The sequence below is a fragment of the Marmota flaviventris genome, chromosome 6 (genome assembly GCF_047511675.1).
Source record: "Marmota flaviventris isolate mMarFla1 chromosome 6, mMarFla1.hap1, whole genome shotgun sequence".
NCBI lineage: Eukaryota > Metazoa > Chordata > Mammalia > Rodentia > Sciuridae > Marmota > Marmota flaviventris.
The window spans coordinates 157,818,754-157,840,889 of record NC_092503.1 but is presented as its reverse complement, the minus strand read 5'-3'; the positions used below and the strand labels follow the sequence as shown (position 1 = coordinate 157,840,889).

General features: G+C 44.3%; 1 protein-coding gene across 3 annotated transcripts; it reads left to right on the top strand.

Moving 5' to 3' along the window:
* The first annotated feature begins 1,344 nt into the window (after positions 1-1,344).
* On the top strand, positions 1,345-21,234 carry Znf184 (zinc finger protein 184). 3 transcript variants are annotated; one of them, XM_027948286.2, is made up of 6 exons: positions 1,345-1,673; positions 6,367-6,434; positions 12,601-12,727; positions 13,220-13,306; positions 16,960-18,942; positions 21,153-21,234. In XM_027948286.2, exons 2-5 carry the CDS (start codon positions 6,369-6,371, stop codon positions 18,918-18,920), a joined length of 2,241 nt encoding a protein of 746 aa, XP_027804087.1. In that variant the 5' UTR covers positions 1,345-1,673; positions 6,367-6,368; the 3' UTR covers positions 18,921-18,942; positions 21,153-21,234. The 3 variants fall into 3 exon arrangements, with proteins under 3 accessions (XP_027804087.1, XP_027804084.1, XP_027804085.1); XM_027948283.2 differs by lacking the exon at positions 21,153-21,234 and having other exon boundaries at positions 16,960-19,366; XM_027948284.2 differs by lacking the exons at positions 1,345-1,673; positions 21,153-21,234 and adding an exon at positions 1,935-2,384 and having other exon boundaries at positions 16,960-19,366.
* The last annotated feature ends 902 nt before the right edge of the window (positions 21,235-22,136 follow it).

Sequence of the window (22,136 nt, the reverse complement as noted above, 5' to 3'; positions counted from 1 at the left end):
TCCTCCTGTCTTACTGGGAGTCTCAGGGAAGTTCCCAACATCCTGCCCAGGTCCAACTCATGACTTTTGACTGAGAGCCGGACTGTATCAGACTTTCAAGGCTCACTGCTCAGTCTTACCCTATGGAGCAGAGTTGTACTATTATGACGGGCTAAAGATTCGGTCATTTTGGTCTGCACTGCCAGTTCTAACTGAACTTGTTCTTACAGATTTTATGGTTAAAAAGCTTTTGCTTCTAATTATCTGAGTCTTGAAATTTGTGTGTTAGGTAGTAGTTAGTAACGAGCAGTGGAAATGCAATCCAATAATTCAGGAGGATCGTGGGGTTTCATTGAATTCCCTTTAATGAACAATCAAGTAACACAGAGAAACAACAGGCATGTTAACTCTTTGAGAATAAACAGGTGAAAATAAAGGCTAATTCCCGACAGAGTCTGGGTTTCTCAGTATGTATCAACAGGGAAATTTCCCTAGGAGTGCAGGCAAAAATAAAGTTTGCCCAGTCATTGACCCTAGCACCCACTTTGACAGGATCGCCTTGAAGAAGCGCCCCTTTACTGGGATGGTCCTCAGGACAACGCTGCGAACCGACGAGGGTCAAAAGCTGCCCCTGCTGGACGTGACGGAGGAGTGAATCGTCTGGTTGGCCAGACTGAAGGTGGAACCTCGGTCCCCCGCAAACCTCAAGGATGAGGCCTGGAGGAGCACCGTTTCTCTGCTGTCCTCTGCTCGGAGCCGACCTCTCGCAGACGGTTCTCGTGAACCTTACTTTACTTTCACTGACAATAATGCCTCCGGCTGGATTTCCATGTGAGGCTTTAAATTTTCTTCGGCGGACAAGGGGCACAAGAACCAGGGCTGGGCGTCAGCTCCCCGCTCGGGCGGCCGCCGGGAAGGGTCACGAAGGCGCCCGTCCGGGAGACGTGCGCCCCTGCGGCGCTCCGGGCCTGCGTCGCTTCCGCAGGTCGTCTGACCACCCAGACTGCGCTGAGCGCAAACCGCTTCTAGAAGAAAGCGGGCGGCTAGCGCGGCGGGCAGACTACAGACCTGCCCCCACCGCTCACCGCTCACCTATCAGTTTCAAAATCACGATGAGAAACAGCCGGCACGTCAGCCCTGGGAGCGTGCCGCCGCAGAACGGGCTCCGGCCGCAGGCTCACGCAACTGCCGCCGACGCACGCCGGAAGTCCCTCGCATCGCGGCCGGCCGTGGGCACGCGTCATGACGTCACTGGGAAGCGTTGGAGGAGCGCCCTCGCGGCGTCTGCTGGGAGTTGTGGTCCGCCCTCGGTGGGTAGATCCAGCCTCCCGGGGCAAGGCCGGAAGTGGCTGTTAAAGCCTCGAGGCGTGTCAAGGGTTGGCGTTCGGAAGTCCAGCAACGGGGGTGCCCTTCGTGAGCTCGGGTGACCGTCCTGGCGCTGGACCGCGGCGTGAGGCGCGCGGAGGGGAGGGCGGTTGCCTGGCGTCACCAGGGTAACCGCCAGCCCTGCGGGCGCGTGACGTCACCCCTGGGCTGGCCGTGACGCGTCTCGGCTGGAGGAAGCCGGGGAATCGGAGAAGGGGGCGCGCCTCGCCGGGTTTGCGCGGGCGGGTCCGCCCCGCTCTTCGCACGCTTTGTTCTTTTGTTCTGGTCTGCGGCGAAGTCGGGCCGCCCCAGCCGTAGCTCTGCAACAGGTGTGTCTTGGGCTCCTGCACCCACGGGGCGCCACCAGGGAGAGGGGGCCGCGCGGGCGCCCTGGCCCGGAGCGGCCGCGCCGCGCAGTCCGTCGGCGCTGGGTCCTCGTGCAGGGCCTCCGCGCCGCTGGAGGCTCAGGTGCGCCTCTGACGTGCCGCTGACGGCGTCCGGAGTCGGCGGGGCCGCCGGCCCTGGCGCCTGGGGCTCCACTGCGCACGCACGGGGACTTCAGAGCCCCGCGTCACGCGGTAGCTGCCGGGGCGCGGCCCGGGAGCCCGGAGCCCGGGCCCGAGGACGTGATGAGCTCCAGGGCCCGCGAGGGAGTGCGCACCCCGCGCAGCAGCCCCATCCCGCACTAGAACTGGCGGGGCTGGGGGCGCGCGTTCGAGGAGTGGACCGACTGGCGTTAAAGGGGAGGCGAGGGGCCGTCCCCTGGGCCTCCGCGCGACCTCCGCCCCGTGAGAGAAGACCTCGCCGAGTGCGGGACTCAGTCCTGAAATGCTCGTGGCAGATGGCCGTCCGTCAGGCCGATGCCAGAACTGGAGTGCTGCGAGGGTGGCTCCAAACTCGCCATTTTGGGTGCGACAACTCCTTGCTGGCTTTCTTTTTCAGTTCCTCGGGCTAGACAGGCGTGCCTGTTGGGTGGCTTCGGTGTGGGCCTCGACTCTTGGTCTCTAAAAGCACCGGGGCTGCTCTTCCTCCCTTCGCAGGTGAATCCAGCTGTGCAGTCCCGCCCCCAGATGCCCTGCTCCGCAGTCTGGCCTCCGGGCCTCGGGTGGGTCTGTGAGGTCCGTCCAGGCTTCCCTGCATCTCCTTAACCGCAGTGCCTGAGACCGAACCTCGTTCTTGAGATGCGCTTTGAAAAATACCTGGCAGTATGATGTAGTGCTGTTTTTTATGTGGATTTAGTTGGGCATCAAATTTTATTTTATTTTTTAAAACGTCAGTGATATTCTTTTTTGCATAAACTGAATGAATTAGATTAATGCTGTTCTTATAATGGGATTGTTATCCTTAACGTCAACATTGGCGTTTGTGATTGTTTTGATATTTTGGCAGGGGCTGGGGGGGGGGGGTCGGTTGTTCCTGTCAGAATAATTACAAAACCTAATTTGGTTATTCAGTGTTTTAATGTTTTAATTGTCCTTTCGAACTTTATGTCATTACAAATTTGAAAAGCATTTCTTCTGTTTCTTCCTTATGTCATTGAATAGGTCAAGGTAAGGGGAAGCCCTGTAACATGGCACTGTAGACTCCTCTGCATTGTCATTGTCTTTACAGTCTTTCAGTATGACTGTGTGGACAGTTTAATGATTGTCATTCAGCCCTTTTTCTTGCATTGTTAAGAATAATATCATTAAAAATCTCAACATTATTGTTGATGTGGGTTTGAACTGTACTTTATATTTTTCCTCATTTTTTACCCCTTATATCTTTTTATAATGTTCTTTTAAATTCTAAGATCCTCAGAATTGAATGGGCCAAAATGCTTTCCTTAAGACTATTTTTTCCTTCTTTTTGAGACTTTTCATAATTGCATAATTAGAATCATCTTTTCATCTCTGTGCCTTTTGATCCCTTGCTTGCATCCTCACCTAGTATTTACTTTAACCCAGGCACACAACTGGCTTCTGTAACTGTTATAGGTGTTGCTTATTTGGTTGCTGTTACTTGCAATCATAGTGTTCTACCTGAGATATTTTTCATGATCCTGATTTTCCCAGAGTTTTAGGTAACCAATTATTAGTGTACAACATTTTCTTTCACTGATAAAAACTACAAGATGACATCTTCATTTTTTACTGAAGAGTTCTGTTTTTAAAAGTTTTTTCGTTTATTGAAAGTTCAGTTGGGATAAATTCCCTTTATTGTTTCTTTTTTTTTTTGCAGGGCTATGGATTGTAACCACAGCCTTGCTCTTGCTAGGTGAACACTCTACACCTGAGTTGCATCCCAGCCCCACATCCTCTTCTGGGGCATGACACCATTGAGATAAATCAAGAATCTCTTGACTGGCAGAGTTTCATTTTCACAGAGTGAAATCTGTATTCCTGTGCAGACAGATGAAGCCAGGGACACCATCCTGGCTCTCCTTTCGTTCCCCATCACCTCCACCTGCCTCAACTGACTGTGATGTGGTGCTGCTTTTATTCTTTTTCCTCTTGATGTATCTGTAGTTCCATGTTTCACACTGGGATTACTGCATTGGATAGTTATTCTTCCTGTTTCTATCAGATCAGTTTGAGTAAATTTTACCCAGCCCTCTTTAATCCATAGCTTGATTGCAAAACCCACAATAGGCCAGAGGGATTTTTCTGTAATTTGAGTCTTAGGCCTGAAATCAGATGACACAGATCCCCTCATGGTGGTGTCCAAAGAGACTATCTGTGCACCTTAATGGTACTTGCTAGATCCTCTGAAATGACTTGGGCCCTGTCTGTTAGAATATTCAGTGTTTTTGTTTTTCATGGTCCCCGATATCTTTATATTTAATCCCTTCTTGTTTTTCTTTTTGTTTTTTAAGTTCTGTGGTTTGAGGGTCTTAACTCCAGTTATAACTTGCATCCAAACAACCTTGGTGATACCTAAATAATTGTGCTTCTCTCCTTCTATTCAGAGTTAAATCTTCTTGACTTATTGCTACAGTATCATGCATTTGGGTCTGTAGTCATAAATAGTCTTCATTATTTGTTTAGTATTTACTTATTGGAGATGGTATCTCACTGCATTGCCCAAAATGGCCATAAATTCCTGGGCTCTAGCCATCTTCCTGTCTCAGCCTCCTAATAGCTGGGACTACAGGCATGTGCCCCATACCCAGATTAAATAACCTTCTTGATTTTTACCTGTTTTATTTTTACCAACCATCTTTTACAGCGTTATTAGTCTTTTATCTCATAATTCATATATTTAATTTTAAATTTATAACCAGAACCATCTTCCCTAGCTTGTGTTTCTATATAAATTAAAATTGAAAGGTGAGAAAATTCTTCTTGCCTGTGTCTTTAAGGAAACAGGTACATCTATTTTTGTTTTCCTCATCTTTATCTCTTCCTCAAGATAATTTTAAAAAGCATATTTGCCAGACGTTTGTCTCCACACTTTTGAAGATGTGGGAATCAAAGCTAGAGAAGAGTAGGGGCTTATATAATTGTGTATGATCAATTAATATTCATTAGTAGTTCTGAGAACCAGGCTTTGCTGACAACCTGAACTAGGAATAGATCTCCCCAAGAGCAAAATTTGTTTTTGTTTTGTTTATTGAGATACAGGTTACATGTAGAAAGTGTGCAAATATACTAGTGTAACCTACACCCACATCAAGTCAGAAAATTTCCAATGCCTCAGTCTCTTGTTTCCCTGCCAGGGATTGATGCCCTCAGAGGCAACCACTATTCTAATTCCCTTTCCATAGATCATTTTTGTCTGCTTTTTAACTTAATGGAGGCATGCAGTATGCATTCTTCCATGTCTGGATTATTTTACTTGACATTGTTAATGCGTAGTTTTTTCCTATTATTTTGGAATACTATTTTTTTGTATGAGTACACCATGGTTTGTTCATCCATTTTCCTGTTGAAAGACATTTGGGCTGGGTGGTGTTGCAAACCTGTAATGCCAGTTACTGGAGAGGCAGAGCTTCAGGAGGATTGCAAGTTCACAGCCAGCCTGAGCAACTTATCAGACTGTCTGTCTGTCTCCAGAAAGAGATAAAGGGGTGGGGGTGTATCTGGTAGAGTGCCCCAGGTTCTATCCCCAGTCCTGCAGAAAACCAAAAGGTGGGAAAAAAGGGGAGGGGCATTTGGGTTTTTTTCCAGTTTGAGGATATTACGAATAAACCTGCCATGAATATTCTTATGCAAATCTTTTTTTAATTGATTCTTTGTTATAAATGACAGTAGAATCCATTTTGATGAAATTCTACAAGCATGGACTATAGTTCATTCTAATCAGGACCCCATTCTTGTGGTGGGCACGATGGTGGAATTCACTTAGGTATTTCTTATGTGTACATAGGAAAATATGTTAGGTCTTTCCTACTGTCTTTCCTATTCCTAGCCCCCTTCTTACACACATCTTTACAGGGACACAGGCCCTATAGTTGTATGCATAGGTGTGGAATGAAAGCATCATGGAGTGAACGTACGTTTACCTTTAGTATGTACTACCAGTTCTCCCAAGTGCTTGGTCAGCTTACACCCTCATAACAATGTGCAAAAGTTCCACTTGCCATAATTACTATTGACCAGGTCTCTTCAATTTCAGACATTCTAGTGGGTAGGCAGTATAAATTGTGTTACTGTGAGATTTAATTTGCATTAATGGCAAAATTTTCAAATGGCCTATGAAGACTTTTGGAAAGTAATTTGAATATTATGTGTAGCAAAGAAAGGGAGCAAAAATATTTTGCCTCCCTTAATGAAGAACATAGAGATGTATGATCCATATTACTAATTAAATATCTAGGGACAAAACTGCATCTAAAGTAATGGCTTAACTCTATAGAGCTTACCGAGGAGGGTGCCAGCACCCCAGTTAACAGTTATCTTGCATCTTTTTTTTTAATTCCGAAATATAAAGGAAATGGCATAGTTTTGGCTATTTCCAAATAGAAAAGTAGGTGGATTTTGTGGTTTGCTGGGAGCAGCTAATGTACATAGAATTCATCATGGCCTTTTCTTCCTCCCCTAGGTATGTCTTCTCCAGACGACCGCCTTCTCAATGGGGAATGTACCCTGCTCCCATCAGCCAGTTTTCGGGTAAGTTGGGATTTTCTGAAGTACTGTTTCATTTCTCAGAGTAGGATTGTGTTTTTTGCTGTGGAGTATATTTATCCAAAAGCCAGTGTTGCAATTTATTCTGGACTTTCATTTGTCCAGTGACCTCATTGCCATCTCTGCTTCCCCAGCTTTGACTAATCCATTCACCACTTACTCTTGCTTAGTATCTTGCAGTGCTCCAGGGATAGTAGAGCACACTTGATTCTTTACTTGGATCAGCCAAAACGATGCTAAAACCCAAAACAGCTGAATATAGAAAAGGTGAATGAGTACCGTGGAAATTGGAGAATGAGGAAGCTTATGTGATCTGGAGGGTATTTCCAGAGTTTCATGGAGGATATGGGATTTGGGATGCCTCTCAAAGGAAGGGTGAAACTTGGATATTTGAACAAATAAGGTGCAAGGGATGGATTCTAGGTATGCAGAAGGAGATTATATGCAGAGATTCACAAGGAAGCAGTAGCAAGGGTTACACAGGATTCAGAGAAACCTGGAGAAGATGTTTTTGCTGTGTTAAACAAATGCTGAAGGAGATCAGATTGTGAAAGGCCTTGAGCACCTGGATGAGAAGCTGAAGGCTTTATCCTTTAGGCCATTTGTGAACCTTTAGTAGTTTCTAATGGAGGAAAGGTGCCTGCTGAAGTTTTTAGCAGAAACAGTTGCTTGAGAACTTGGACAGGTAATAGTTGCTGCACCAACCATAGTCACCTGTCAGCCCCTTGATCGGGTTCCGTCTTAGTCTTTCCCCCTGCTTACTTCCTATCCCACAACATAATCTTCTTTCCAAAGAAGTGGTCCCAGTTCTTCCCACTTTCAGTTTAAGCATTTTTAGTATCACTATATGTTTTACTGAGGTATACTATGAGAAAAAGTACACTCAGTCATCCCTGGGTGTCCTCACAGATACCAACATCCATGGATGCTCCAGTTCCTTATATGAAAGGGTATGTTGCACACAACCTATGCATGTCCTCCTGAATACTTATTTGTAGTTTACTCATAATGTCAAATACAATGTACAATGTAAGTAAACAGTTGTTATTATATGTTATTTATGGAATAATGACAAGAAAAAAGTCTGTGCCTGTTCAGATAAGTCTGTACTCTTTCAGATATAATCCATAGCCAGCTGAATCTGCAGATGCAGAGCCCACAAATGAGCAGGGCAAACATGTATTTGATAAGTTTGTACCCAGGTACATACTCATAGAGAAACTGTATTTTGAATAATTGTATTATTTTAGTTTATTGAGATTTGTTTTTTGTTTTATTTTTTATTTTTGCTTTTTTGGCCAAGTATAATGGTTCATTCTGGTAAATGATTAGCACTAGAGAAGAATGTATATTTTTCTGCTATTGTGTGAAGTGTTCAATAGATACATTAGTTTGCTGCTGCTGTAATTAATTACCATATGCTGTATTATTATAGATGTTACTTTAGGTATGCATATTTGACTTACCACCGTTTACCTCAAAGTGATGAACCATTTCATGCATAGTGTACTTTGATCCCCCATTTTTACACTATTTTTGCTTTGTATTTTACTTGTGCATATATTAAAAATCTTATAATACTTTGTTATTTTCATTTAGGCAGCTAATTATCTTTGAAAGAGGTTTAAATAATAAGAAAAAAAATCCCCATATATTTAGCTACCATTTCTGGTGTTCTTGATTTCTTCGTGGTTCACAGTTGAAGGTGATTTTGATCCTAGGGAACATTTAGAAATGTTAGGACACATTTTTAATTGTCTAACTTGATGAGGAGTACTACCAGTGTCTAGGGTGTACAGTGCTACAGGCAGGTAGCCATGCTGCCTATAGTACACAGGACAGCCCTCCTCCATTATTTAAGAGAGTTATCCAGTTATCAACAGCTGAGGCTGAGAAATCTTGCTGTAGGATCTGTGTTTTATCTGGTATTATTTTCCTTCTGATGAGGACTTCCTTAACATTCCTTGTATTGTATGATTCTATTCAGATTTTTATGTCTGAAATAGTATTTCCCTTTGTTTTGGAATTCTAATTTGGCAGACTTTTTTTTTTTAAGTACATGATAGTGTTCCACTGTCTTCTTGCTTGCATTGTTTCCAAGAAAAAAACGATGTAATTTTATATTTGTTCCTTCATAAGTATTTTTTCCTTTGTTTGTTTTATTCTATCTCTGAATTTTCTTTTGGTGGAGTTTTCTTTATGTTTCTTATGCCGGCAGTTCATTGAATTTTTTGGATATGTGGGTTTATAATTTTCATCAATTTTGAAATATATCTGTTTCATTATGGATAATTTCTACTTTTATGTCACTGAGGTTACTAATCATTTCTTCTTCGGTTCCTAATCAGTTAATATTATCAAGTGTATTTTTTATCTCAGAACATTCTTACTTTTGGCTCTGTAAGTTCTGTGTGGTATTGTTCTTAATGTCTTCCATATCTCTTCCTAACTTTTTGAACATGGAATACAGTCCTTTTGCAGGGGAGGGGGCGGGGGTGAGTAACTAGAGATTGAACTCAGGGGCACTCAACCACTGAGCCACATCCCCAGCCCTTTTCTGTATTTTTTATTTAGAGACAGGGTCTCACTGAGTTACTTAGCGCCTCGCTGTTGCTGAGGCTGGCTTTAAACCCGTGATCCTCTGCCTCAGCCTCCCAAGTTGCTGGGATTACAGGTGTGCTGGAGTACAGTCTCAATAACTTTAATATTCTTGTCTGATATTTTTAGCTTCTAGACAGTTCTGGGTTGGTGTCCTTTAATTGATGTTTCCCCTTAAGTATGACTTGTATTTTTCCACTTCTCTATATACTTGATAATTTTCCATTGCCTGTAACACACTGGATTCTACATATTTTTATGTTCCTTTTTTTAAATTTTTCTTTTAGGTACCAGGAGTGAATGGGTTCTTAACACTGAGCCACATCTCGAAGCCCATCCTCCTTCCCCACCTTTTTTATTTGGAGATAGGGTTGCTTAGGAAGCAAACAAGGTGAGCCCTGTGCATGCTCCATCCAGCTCACTGCTTGATAGTTCCCAAGTTGTGGGGAGGGAGGGGAACCCTGGAGGAGCCTTGATGCCCTGAGATGATGCTCCTCTCTGGTTGTCATGCATGCACACTAAGTTTCTGAGGCTGACTTTGAACTTGTGATCTGAGTGACGCAGGTGTGTGCCACTGCCCCCAGCTCCTATGGTGTGTTCTTGATCCTTATTCCAGGATACAATTCAGTTACTGGAAACAGGGTTTGCTTTTCAGCCTATTTACACAATTCTTAGATAAGTCGGGAGTAGCAGTTAGTCCAAGTCCATTTGTCTGTTTATTCCCCCTACTAAGGCAGGACTGTTCTGAGAATTCTACCCAGTGCTGCATAAATTATGAAGTTTCCAGGTTGACTGATGGGAACAGACTGTTTTCAGCCCTTTGAGGTCTCTGAAGCCCTTTTGGGTGACTCTTTGGCCTTCGGTTATCTCATCACACCCTGGCACTGATTGTGCTTTGCAAGGCACTCATAAAGAGCTCTCATTGCTCTCCCCCCCAGCAGTCTGTCCTGTGAACCCTAGTCACCTCAAGTCACAGAGCTGCCTCTTCATCTCAGGGCATCAAGGCTCCTCCAGGGTTCCCCTCCCTCCCCACAACTTGGGAACTATCAAGCAGTGAGCTGGATGGAGCATCCACAGGGCTCACTTTGTTTGCTTCCCAACCACTGAGCTTCATTACCTGAGGTTCTAGATGTGGAACTTGTTTCATTTTGTCTGGAATTTTTGGTATTTCATGCAGAAGGGTAAATCCAACTCCTGTTAATGCCATTTGGCCATGGCTTAATCCTACTGACATTGATTTTTGGACAGTAAGCTTATTAGGGTTGATCCAGTGTATCCTCTCTATAGGGCTACATTTCCAGGACCTGTGGACAGTTTAGTTCAGCGATCCTCAGGAGTAGATCATGACTCGGCTGTAATACTCTGAGAGTCTTACAGCCAACAGGGCCAGAAGGAAGGGCATTCATAAGCAGAGTCCAGAAGTCTGGTCACAGGCTCCTCTCTGGTTGTCATGCATGCACCTTCTCACTGTGATCACAGACACGAGAAGCATCTACCCAGGCAAGTCTTCTTGAGCCTTGGAGTTCAGAGCTTTTAAGTGTAGCTGCCAGATGATCAGCTGTGGCACAGACCCCACACAGGACACTGGGTCCATAACAGATGGCCCCTGTTTACTTTCAGCAGTGGAGACAGTCCGGCATGTCTGCCCAGTGCTTCACACACCTGGAATGACATCAGCAGTCAGTGCTGTGTGAGCATTCCAAGTTTTAGTTTTAGAGCTTGTTCAAGGGTCATCATCATGGAGCCAGGTTTCCTTGGATGTACCAGGGACCAAGCCCAACAGACCTGCTGCTTCAACTCCTCCATTGCAGTCTGGACTTGCCCTGTTCCTACAGCATGCTGGGATTTTTCATGGGCGCCCATCATGTGCATCTCTTAATGTTACATTTACTTGCCCGTGGAGATCATATTTATTTCAGATATTTGGAGCTCCTTCCTTCCAGTGGATTCCCTCCTTCAATAGTTAAGATCCCCAGCACTGTAAAAACAAGAAATATAGCAGATGTCTGCATAAAGTATTTTAGAATAGATGTAGCATGTATTCTTTAGCCACCCTTCCTATTAATGGAAATGTTACTTTGATTTTTCTTCCCTCCAAGCCCACCAGCACTTTTACTTAGACTCTTTGCACCTTGGGGCATGTCTCCTGTAAGCAGTAAGCCGGAATTGAATGGCATATGCACTTAAAAATTCTGATAAGTCCTGCCAGCTGCCCCTCAGCTGGGGTGCGTTCAGATTCCGTTCCCACCACAGGACAAGAGCTGCTGCAGCACGTGCCTGTCTTACCCCTTCTGGTTTCAGAGTCGTGGTATGGAGCTTCTTTTCACAGTTTGTTACCAACTTCCTGCTGGACATTTTGGCACATGCTTGCAAATGCAGATACTCCAGAGTCTGATGTGGGAGGATATTTAAGCGCACAAGTTTGAGACCAGCCTGGGCAACATATTGAGATCCCCATCCCAAAACACTCAAAAAATTATTTGTGTGACTTGCCTGTTTGTGTTATTGATCCTTTTTGTTGTAGTGGGTTGCTAATTATTTGTAGGAACTTAGAAGATTATCTTTTGTTTATGGTGCTTTTTTAGAAGTTTTGTGTGTGTGTGTGCACACATGCACTGGAGTTGGAACCCAGGCAAGCGGTTTACCACAGAGCTGCACCCCTGGCCCCTATAGATTTTTATGTAGTTATAGCTGTTAATCTGTTTGTCTTATAATTTTTACCTTTCAAATTTCAGGCTTATATGCTATTTTTCCTTTTACTTTACTATTTTACCTTTAAAATTTCATCATTAAGCTAGCAGGAATTTTTGTGTGTGTTATAAAGTGAGGATCTTAACTGAACTTTTTTGGCAAGAAGGCCTTTTTGTTTGTTGTTGTGTGGTCTGGGGATTGAACCTCGGGCCTTACGCCTGCCAGGTGAGCATTCTGCTACTGAGCCACATTCCCAACCCACAAGAAGGCATTTGTCATGACACAGCTTGATGACTAATCCATCATACCTTAACTAAATTGAAAGTTGCTTAAGTCCATTAAACTCTGAAGCATGGGTCTGTTTCTGGACCCTCTATTTTGTTTTTGTTATAGGTACTAAAAAATACTGTTGATGATAGTGACACTGTTAATACATGATATGAACAGAGAGAGAGGATGGTAATGATGATGAACACCAGCAACACTCCATATTGATGGAGCGCTTCTTTCATGCCAGACCCTAAATTAAGCATTTCACATGGAACACTACCTTTTTTTTTTTTTTTTTAGTTGTTCACACATGGACACACAACTTTAATTAATTAATTAATTGATTTTTAATGTGGTACTGAGAATTGAACCCAGTGCCTCACATGTGCTAGCAAGCACTCTACCACAAAGCTACAATGGCAGCCCTGGAACACTTCTTATTTAATCCTGTGGGCAAAGTACTGCTTTTGTGTGTTTTTCAGAGGAAGACCTGTCAACGTGGTTGTTTGGATAGTGTATAGCCGGCCTTACTTCTTTTAGCACTGCTAACTTGACCTTCTCCTACAGCTAAGCAGAAATGTCTGTGTTTCAGGAATCGGTGACCTTCAAGGATGTGGTAGTGGACTTTACCCAAGAAGAATGGAAACAGCTGGACCCTATACAGAGAGATTTGTTCAGGGATGTGACGCTGGAAAATTATACACATCTGGTCTCCATAGGTAAGTATGACCCCCTGAGTTAAGATTGGGCTGTGAAGGGGGAGGGCTCTCTCCTCACTTTTCCTTTAGGTTCAGGAGCCAACAATATTTAGATTTTGAGTTTTTAAGGTAGTTTCTACTTCTTTTTTTTTAATGTTTATTTTTTAGTTGTACACAATACCTTTACTTTGTTTATTTATTTTTATGTGGTGCTGAGGATTGAACCCAGGGCCTCACATGTGCTAGACAAGCGCTGTACCACTGAGCCACAACCCCAGCCCAGTTTCTACTTCTTAATAAGCAGAGGGACAAACTAATAATTTTCTTGAATCCCATCCATGTTTAGGAACAGGTAACACTGAAGCTTCATACACTGTTTGTTCCCGTCAGGTTTGTCCCACATACCAGTTTCTCTAAACCAAAGTGATGAGACTGAAACTGAATTCTGATATGGTCTTCTTCCCTAACTGCAGACAGATTCTTTTATTTATTTATTTTTATTCCCCTTGGCAGGACTCCAAGTTTCCAAACCTGATGTGATTTCCCAGCTAGAGCAAGGGACAGAGCCATGGACTGTGGAACCATTATGTCCCCTTGGAGGTGAGTAATGTGTGCTGGCAGATGAATGTCACTAGCTCCAGCTGCCAGCCCAGCAAGGGAGGGTTTCATGCCCGAGCTGTCAATGTGTATGCTTCTCTGTAAAGTATGTCCTGTAGAGAAAGAAAAATTATCTATCCTGCCTAGTCTTATATTCTGTCATGCAACTGTCATAATTTATATTCTGTTTTTGCATTCCTTCTAGAGGATCGGTCATTCCTGCCTAGTCCTAAAGCCAGGATCTCTGTCTGCACTCTGGGTTCCCTTTCCTGCTTCCTTTGGGACCTTGATCTCATAATTTTCCATTTATTTTTTATCGCCCCGTTTTTTGTTTTGGATCTACAGGTTCTATCCCTGTTAACCATCAAATAGAAACAGTCTATATTTCCAAATACGATTACTCAATACTATTCATCTTTTTGCCTACCATCCTCCCTCTCTTTTCTTTCCAAACCTAGCTCACCAAAAGTGGTCTCTGTAGCAGCAACCTGCATCCCTTCACTTTCTGCATCTCATGCAGACCTTCTGATTCTGTCACTTTTCTAGACTTATTTTGAAGCTGCAAGTTGGCCTTCTTCTAAATCATCAGTGTCTAAACTGCACAGAGAAACCTTTTGTAAGACCGATCCTGGGGAAGGAATAACTAGTCTCTCTAGGCAAGGAATATATCCCTAGAGTTAATGGGATGCAGTTGGAAATTCTCTTTTATAGCGGGAATAAAAATGTGAGTCATGGGGCTAGGGTTGTGGCTCAGTGTAGAGCACTTTCCTAGCATAAGTGAGGCACTGGGTTCGATCCCCGGCACCACATAAAAAAATAAACAAATAAAGGTATTGTGTCCATCTACAACTAAAAAAAAAATGTGAGTCATATGTAATTTGGAAATGCTAGATTAGCTAAAATTATAACAAGTTTTTTACTTGAGTACCATGCAGAGATTTTTTTAAATAGGCAATTAAGTATTATAAATCCCATGGTTGATGTGTGAGGTGTCCCCCAAAAGCTCATGTGTGAGATAATGCAAGACGTTTTACAGGTGAAATGATTGGGTTATGAGACCCCTTAACCAGTAAATGGGTTAATCCACTGATATGGATTAACTGGAGGAAGTAGGTCACTGGAGGCAGGACTTCGTGTTTATATTTGGTGAAGTGAGCTTTCTCTGCTTCCTGGTGTCATGCTCCGAGCTGCTTTCCTCTGCCATGTTCTTCCATCATGATGTTCTGTCTCACCTTGGGCCCAGAGCTTTGGAGTCAACCAGCCATGGACTGACCCTTTTAAACTGTGAGCCAAAATAAGTTTTCTCTTCTCTGCATTATTCTCCTCAGGTCTTTTGGTCACAGTGCCAAAAAATCTGACTAAAATAATATGTTTCCAAAAGGTTCACAGACTATGACTTTTTCTTTCTCCCTTTTCCTCTCCATCTCCCTGCTTTCTCTCCCCTTTGTCTAACTATGAAGATGATTTCTTGGAATATAATCCAGAAAATTGTTTTTTATAAGAGCTTATTAATTGGTGCTTACAGTTTAGTAACTTTGGTAAAAAACAAATTGTGAAGTTGTATCACAAATTAAAAATGAAGTTTCAGAAAGTCCTGACTTGTCCAGAGAGAAAACAATTTTAAAACATTTAAATGTGTATTCAAAAACCTCGGGCATTTTTTTTAAAAAATGCAGTAGTCATAAAAGAAATTCATTTAGGTCAAAATATAAAACCTCATGTTGCATAGGTGAAATATAGGTAGTTACAGTTACCTGATCAGTGGACAGAAAGCAAATGTTTGAGGTATTTAGCTTTTTTTTGGTTACTTTTTATTGCTGGAATTTGACCCTAATGATGGTAGTCGTAGGAAACCAGCCTCCAGCCTTGCTTTCTTCACCGTTTGGAATAGATTTATCTTTGGTGTAGGATAGCTACTTGTGTTTATAAAGATAACTCCAGCTGTACAGACATCTGAACAGGTAATTGGAATGGAGACAGTACCTGCATTGCGGTGCCCTGGGCCTGCCTCCTTCATCTCTTCATCCTCTTTCTGTCCTCTTCTCTAGGCTGTCTCGGTAGCCGCCTCTGCAGAATCAGCACCTAAAATCCTGATGTGTCTACTTTGCCAGTCTGCCTTGTTCTGCATCCTGGTTTTCAGCACCCTCAGTTTATGCACTGGGTATTAGAATGTTTTGGTCAGTACCTGGAGATGAGGAATACAGTAAAATGATTTGGAACTGCTTTCTGAGTAGGGTGCTGGTGTTCAGCATGGTCTTCTGGAACCTTCTCCAGAGAAGTTTGTTTTTTTATTGTTGTTATTGTTGTTTTGTAGGGCTGGGAATTGAACCCAGGGCCTTGTGCATGCAAGGCAAGGACTCCACCAACTGAGCTATATTCCTAGCCCCGTGATCTAATCTTGTTGTCTTCAGCTGAGACACCAGTCATTGTTGGTGACTGGCCATGTCCACGCCCTTTTATCCTTCAGCAACACCCAGCTCTGTGGTTTGCATTATCCCTCAGTGCAGAACTTCTCGGACGTACTCCTTATGGTCATCTGATGTATGAATGCATCTTCCTTGGTGTCCTTCCTGTTGATGGAGACATTCATTTCACTACTTGGCTGTGCCGAAGGCTGGCTGCACTGATCTTGTCTTTGTGGGGAAGTTCTACCGCTATGAGGCTGCCTGCATGCATACTGTGCCATGCCCATATCCCAGGGGTGGAAGGGATGGTAGGCCTCTCTGGGGTCTTGCTTAGCTCATGCTTGCAGACTGTGGTGAGTGGGAAAGACTCAGGGCTCTCTGGAGTGTGCTGTTTACCTTCCTGTCCCAGGGGAACTGAAGAAATGCAACCTGAAAGAACTTGTTCATGGCAGAACCTAAGTGTTGATCCCCTGCTTCTGTGGTCATCTCTCTAGTCTGGGAAAACACTCTGCTTTCTGATTGTCCATTTCCTGGCCTTTTTGTTTCTTTGCTGTACTTGCTCACAAGCTGCTTTTCTTCTTTTTGCATATTTCACTCATCTCATTACCCTCTGGGCCCTCAAGGATCGCCCCTACCTCTGCTCTTCTTTTACTTCCTTTCCTAGCCTGCAGTTGAACATCCTGCTCATCCTGTACCTTGTGGCGTCTTCCACCCTCACAGGCACGACTGTGGTCCAGACCTGTTTTTTCTCCACTTTCGCAGAGTGCTTAACTTGAACTTAACTATCTTCCTCCCCTTAAATTGTTTCTAGACAGCTCTCCCATTTATAACAGCGATACTACCATTTCCTCCATGGTCCAGGCTAACAACCATGGGGCCCTAGCCCAGTCTTTCTGATCTGCCCTGTTTTTAAATCAGTATTCTTGGACTTGTTGTATTGTTCATTAGCATGGAATCCTAGTTCTGGCTGCCCCTTTCAGATTCAGGCCATTTATGCCTATCTTTAACCATCTCCAGTCACCTTTTTAATCATCACCTTAAATGGAGTCTCCTCGCTCATTCTGAGAAATTATCTGTAAAGTTGAAGTAGGCTTTCTTTTGCCATATTCTTAAGTTGTTTATTGTTCTTAGCTCTTTCTTTCTCCCCAGTAATAGGGTTATATACTTATTTTTAGCTTCATTAGATCATTCCCACAATAGTAGTTCTTTTTCCTCAGTTCAAGGGAACACTCACATTTTATTTTATTTCAGAAGGGGAGACAAGACCTGAAGATAGTGTTCCCCGCCCAGAACTGGGCATCTCTGAAGAAGAGCTGTCTTCAGAGGTGATAGTGGGAACATACAGAAGGGAAGATATTTGGAGTTCCCATGTCTTGGAGTCTCAGGTATCTGGATGCAATATAGAGAGGCAGCAAGCAAACCAACAGACACCACCAAGTGAAGTAGAAGTGGTCAAAAAAATAGTACCCACCTGGGAGGGAGGCCCTGCCACGAACGAACTTGAAAAAAGCATCGTTGTGAGTTCAAGCCTTTTAGCACAGCAGGAAATATCTCCAGGACAGGCTTTTGCTAAAGTAAGCATCAAACAGAATTCACACACAGTGAAAAAAGAGAAGTCTTGTAAGTGCAGTGAATGTGGTAAAGCTTTTAGTTATTGTTCTGCTCTTATCCGCCATCAGCGAACACATACTGGAGAAAAGCCTTACAAATGTAATGAATGTGAAAAGGCCTTCAGCCGGAGTGAAAACCTTATAAACCATCAGAGAATTCACACTGGAGATAAGCCATACAAATGCGATCAGTGTGGAAAAGGCTTCATTGAGGGCCCATCTCTTACTCAGCATCAAAGAATACACACCGGAGAAAAGCCCTATAAATGTGAGGAGTGTGGGAAGGCCTTTAGTCAGAGGACGCATCTTGTTCAGCATCAGAGGATCCACACGGGTGAGAAGCCTTACACTTGTAATGATTGTGGAAAAGCTTTTAGCCAGAGAGGTCATTTCATGGAACATCAGAAGATTCATACAGGAGAGAAGCCTTTCAAATGTGAGGAGTGTGATAAGACTTTCACCAGGAGCACACACCTCACTCAACATCAGAAAATTCACACCGGAGAGAAAACCTACAAGTGTAATGAATGTGGCAAGGCCTTCAACGGGCCCTCGACCTTCATCCGTCACCACATGATTCACACGGGCGAGAAGCCCTATGAGTGCAACGAGTGTGGCAAGGCCTTCAGCCAGCACTCGAACCTCACCCAGCACCAGAAGACACACACCGGCGAGAAGCCCTACGACTGTGCAGAGTGCGGGAAGGCCTTCAGCTACTGGTCATCCCTTGCGCAGCATCTCAAGATCCACACTGGGGAGAAGCCCTACAAGTGCAGTGAGTGCGGAAAGGCCTTCAGTTACTGCTCGTCCCTTACGCAGCACCGGAGAATCCACACCAGAGAAAAGCCCTTTGAGTGTAGCGAATGTGGAAAGGCTTTCAGTTACCTCTCCAACCTCAACCAGCATCAGAAAACTCACACCCAGGAGAAAGCCTATGAGTGTAAGGAATGTGGGAAAGCCTTCATTCGGAGCTCATCTCTTGCCAAGCACGAAAGGATTCATACCGGGGAGAAACCCTATCAGTGTCACGAATGTGGGAAAACCTTCAGCTACGGCTCATCCCTCATCCAGCACAGGAAGATCCACACTGGAGAGAGACCGTACAAGTGTAACGAATGTGGGAGAGCCTTCAACCAGAACATACACCTCACACAGCATAAGAGGATCCACACAGGAGTGAAGCCTTATGTGTGTCCCGCATGTGGGAAGGCCTTTCGGCATTGCTCCTCTCTCGCACAGCACCAGAAAACTCACACGGAAGAAAAGCCCTACCAGTGCAATAAATGTGAGAAGACGTTCAGCCAGAGCTCCCACCTGACTCAGCACCAGCGCATTCACACTGGAGAGAAGCCCTATAAGTGCAGTGCATGTGACAAAGCCTTCAGCCGCAGCACTCACCTGACGGAACACCAGAACACGCATTCCGGAGAGAAGCCTTACAACTGCAGCGAGTGCAGGAAGACCTTCAGCCAGAGCACTTACCTGACTCAGCATCAGAGAATACATTCAGGGGAGAAGCCTTTTGGCTGTAGCGACTGTGGGAAAGCCTTCAGGTATCGGTCGGCTCTCACCAAGCACCAGAGACTGCACCCTGGCATCTGACCGTCCTGGAAGCATCGTGGGTGTAGGTGCTGCGTGTGCTTGGGTTTGTGCTTTTGTTACGTACTGAAGAATCAGTAGACAGAAACTACGCAAGCATTTGGACTTTTCACTACTGTGATATGGGATGGAAAGTACACTGGCTGAACCCCTGTGGCAGTGGGAAGCTCAAGTGTTTTAAACTTTAGTTTCCTCTGTGAAATCAGAGTTTGGGGGTTGATGATTTCAGTGGCAGTTAGGAGTTTTATACTCAGTTTTGTATATCTACAGTATATTCTTAAATAGTTTGTGCATCAGGCTTTTGGTGGTGCATCTAGAATGTGTATGTTCATGCATGTTTTGCCAGTAGAAGGAATTCGTGCTTCAGTCACGAGGGATCTGTTTGACTCCTGTTCTAATGCACTAAGTTGCTTAGGCTATTGCTTTCTAATAAAAAGAACTACAAAGGACCCTCAGTTCAGATGTATGTGACAGCCTAACTCCACTTGCGTATTAAAAGTTGGTAGTCAGGTGGGTGCTCTGCCCCTGTAGTCCAGCTACTCAAGAGTCTGAGCCCAGGAGTTCAACACCAGATTGGACCACATAGTAGGATCCCATCTCAAAAAAACAAAAAGGTATTCTAGTTTATTTTTAATATTCTGGGAGTTTATTACAGTCACATTGGTCTGCTTCTGCATCTCACAGCAGCATTACTTAACCCTGGTTGCACATGGGAATCATATGATGTCTTAGTTTAGATTGCTATAACAAATTATAGCCAGGTTTGGTGGCATATACCTGTAATCCCCGAGACTTGGGAGGCAGTAGGATTACAAGCTCGAGGACAGCCTCACCAACTTGGTGAGACCCTGTCTCAGAAAATAAACAAGGATGGGGATATTGCTTAGCAGTAGAGTACCTCTGGGTTTAATCCCCAGTTCCATAAAACAAACCAACAAAAATTTACCATGGAAATTTATGGAGTCAGTAATCTGAGGTCCAGGCTCGAATGGACCTAGTATCTGCTGACAGCCCACTTCATGGTTGTAGATAGCTGTTTTCTTGGATGCTTACTTGGCAAAGAGCAGAGAAAGAGAAAGCAAGCTCTCTTTTTATAGGGTACCAGTCAAGTTCATGGGGGCTGCACCCTCAACCTAATACCTCCCCTCAGTGCCTCACACCAAATACTGTCCCACTGGGGGTAAGCTGCCAACGTGTGCATTTGGACCGGACACTTCAGGAACGCCACACAATTCCATTGCCCAGGCCCCACCCCATAGACTGTAACTTACTTGGATTAGGATATGGGATCCAGGATCCAGGGTTTTTTTATGTTGTTTGCTTTTAACATCTCACGTGTGCCCTGGAGAGAGCGACTGGCTTAGATTTCAGTGCGCACTCGTTCAGTCAGGAGCCTCTGTGGCTGCTCCTGGAAGCCTCGTAGATCAGCTCTCAGAGGTAAGGTCAGTTTGTTTCGTCACCTTGGTGCAAAAACAAAATTATAACGTTTACACTGATGACGGTCACTTCACATGTCTCTGGCTTCCTTACATCAGAAGCAGTTGACACCCTGGGGAGACATGGCCCATAATCTACATGACCACTCCGGCCCTGTTCAGGAAACACGTTTAGCCAAAGAGTAATGCACCTTCTCTTCCCTCTAGGTGCAGCCTAGTTTTTATCAGGCCAGGTCGTTTAAGAGTAGTTGGTCATTTCTCAGCCTGAACTTGAACATGAAGAGCTCTTGAGAGCAGCAGGCAGCACAGAAACGGGTATTTCCAGAAAAGAAGAGGGGGTGAGGGACACCAGTGCTGTTCTCTTTGCCTGTGTAATTGTGCTCCTTCCTCGACGGCAGATGCCAGTGAAGGGCAGATGGAAGTTAGAAGTAGAACAGTGCAGCCACTTAAGTACTGGACTTTTCTTTGTTGCAGCTTGAAGCAGCTATACAGGAATGTTTCTTGTTATTAGTTTCCCAAGTCTTTCTTCATGCAGGAATTATAGTTATCCCATCACTTAGAGAGGGGGACATAATCATCTTTGCCTGGCATCTGAGTAGCCCCCACAGTACAAAGAAATGCAGAGTCTACATACAGGCAGAGGGTCCTTCAGCCCCAGAGGAGATCTGAAAATGGACAAAATCAGTCTGCAGTGGAAGGATGGGTCACTTCGGTTCCCATATGAAAAAAGAATTTAGGTGGAAATTCCACTAAACCTGAAAAATGACAGTTTGTGGCATTTGATTTTATCTCATTACAGGTACTCTTGGATCAGACTCAGCGCCAAGAATGTGTGATCACCTCCTAACTCAGTCACACTCCTTCAGAAGTGACCTCTCAGGCCTCCCTCTGCTTGCTCGGGTTTGTTTCCCCGTGTTTTAGAAGTGTGCTAACTGCTCCCAGGTGATCGAGGTTGAGAAGGGTAAGCAGCGAGGCCTCGGAAGTTAGCATTGTCCTGTTTCTGGATCTCCTTATGTATTTAGCCTCTTTGCTGGCTGTCCCAGACCATGTCCCTAAGCAGTAGACCTGCAGTTGCTGCTGATCCAGGGATCTGTCCTTTATCACCCAAGATGCACCTCGGCTCCCTACTTCCCTTTTTTTATACCTTAACTCCAATTTAAGAACAGAACAAGGAAGTGACTATCATTTCTGACTTTTTCCCCTCCTAATTCTATAATTCTATGTCATCTCTGTCATACACATATAACACTAATATTAGTTCCTTAATATTTATCAACTGGGAGTGTAAGCAGAATTAAAATCTAGAGAATTATAGATGCAGCTCACCCTCTGTTGACCACTGACCCTGGATGGTGAGAGCTGTGACCTGATCAGTCCATCCTCGTCTGAATGGACTGGTGGTAACCACAGGCAGGTGGGGCATGCCTGGAGGAGGTGAGTCACTGGGGACCTGCCCAGCATTTTCCCTGTGGCCCCTTCCTTCCTTCCCTGCTTCCTGAGCTGAGCAGCTTCCCTCTGATGGGCTCTTCCTCCGTGATGTGCTGCCTCACCTTGTGCTCAGAACAATGGAGTTGGCCATCTATGGACTGAGACCTTTGAGCCCCAATAAATTTTTCTTTCTCTTAGTTGTTTTTTATTTTATCTTTCCACGTGTTTCAGTCACAGTGATGCAAAAGCTCACTAAAACAGATGCAAACCTGGGGTTAAAACTTGTGACACAGCCTATATGTGTGCTTGACTTTAGTAGACACTGCCAAATAGTTCCCCAGTTTACAGTCCCACC

What these genes read in the sequence shown, in the direction of transcription:
- Znf184 (XM_027948286.2), top strand. Translation starts at nt 6,369, where the DNA reads ATGTCTTCTCCAGACGACCGCCTTCTCAATGGGGAATGTACCCTGCTC. An exon ending in TACACATCTGGTCTCCATAG is followed by an intron (nt 12,728 to 13,219) that starts GTAAGTATGACC and finishes TCCCCTTGGCAG; the next exon opens with GACTCCAAGTTTCCAAACCT. An exon ending in ACCATTATGTCCCCTTGGAG is followed by an intron (nt 13,307 to 16,959) that starts GTGAGTAATGTG and finishes ATTTTATTTCAG; the next exon opens with AAGGGGAGACAAGACCTGAA.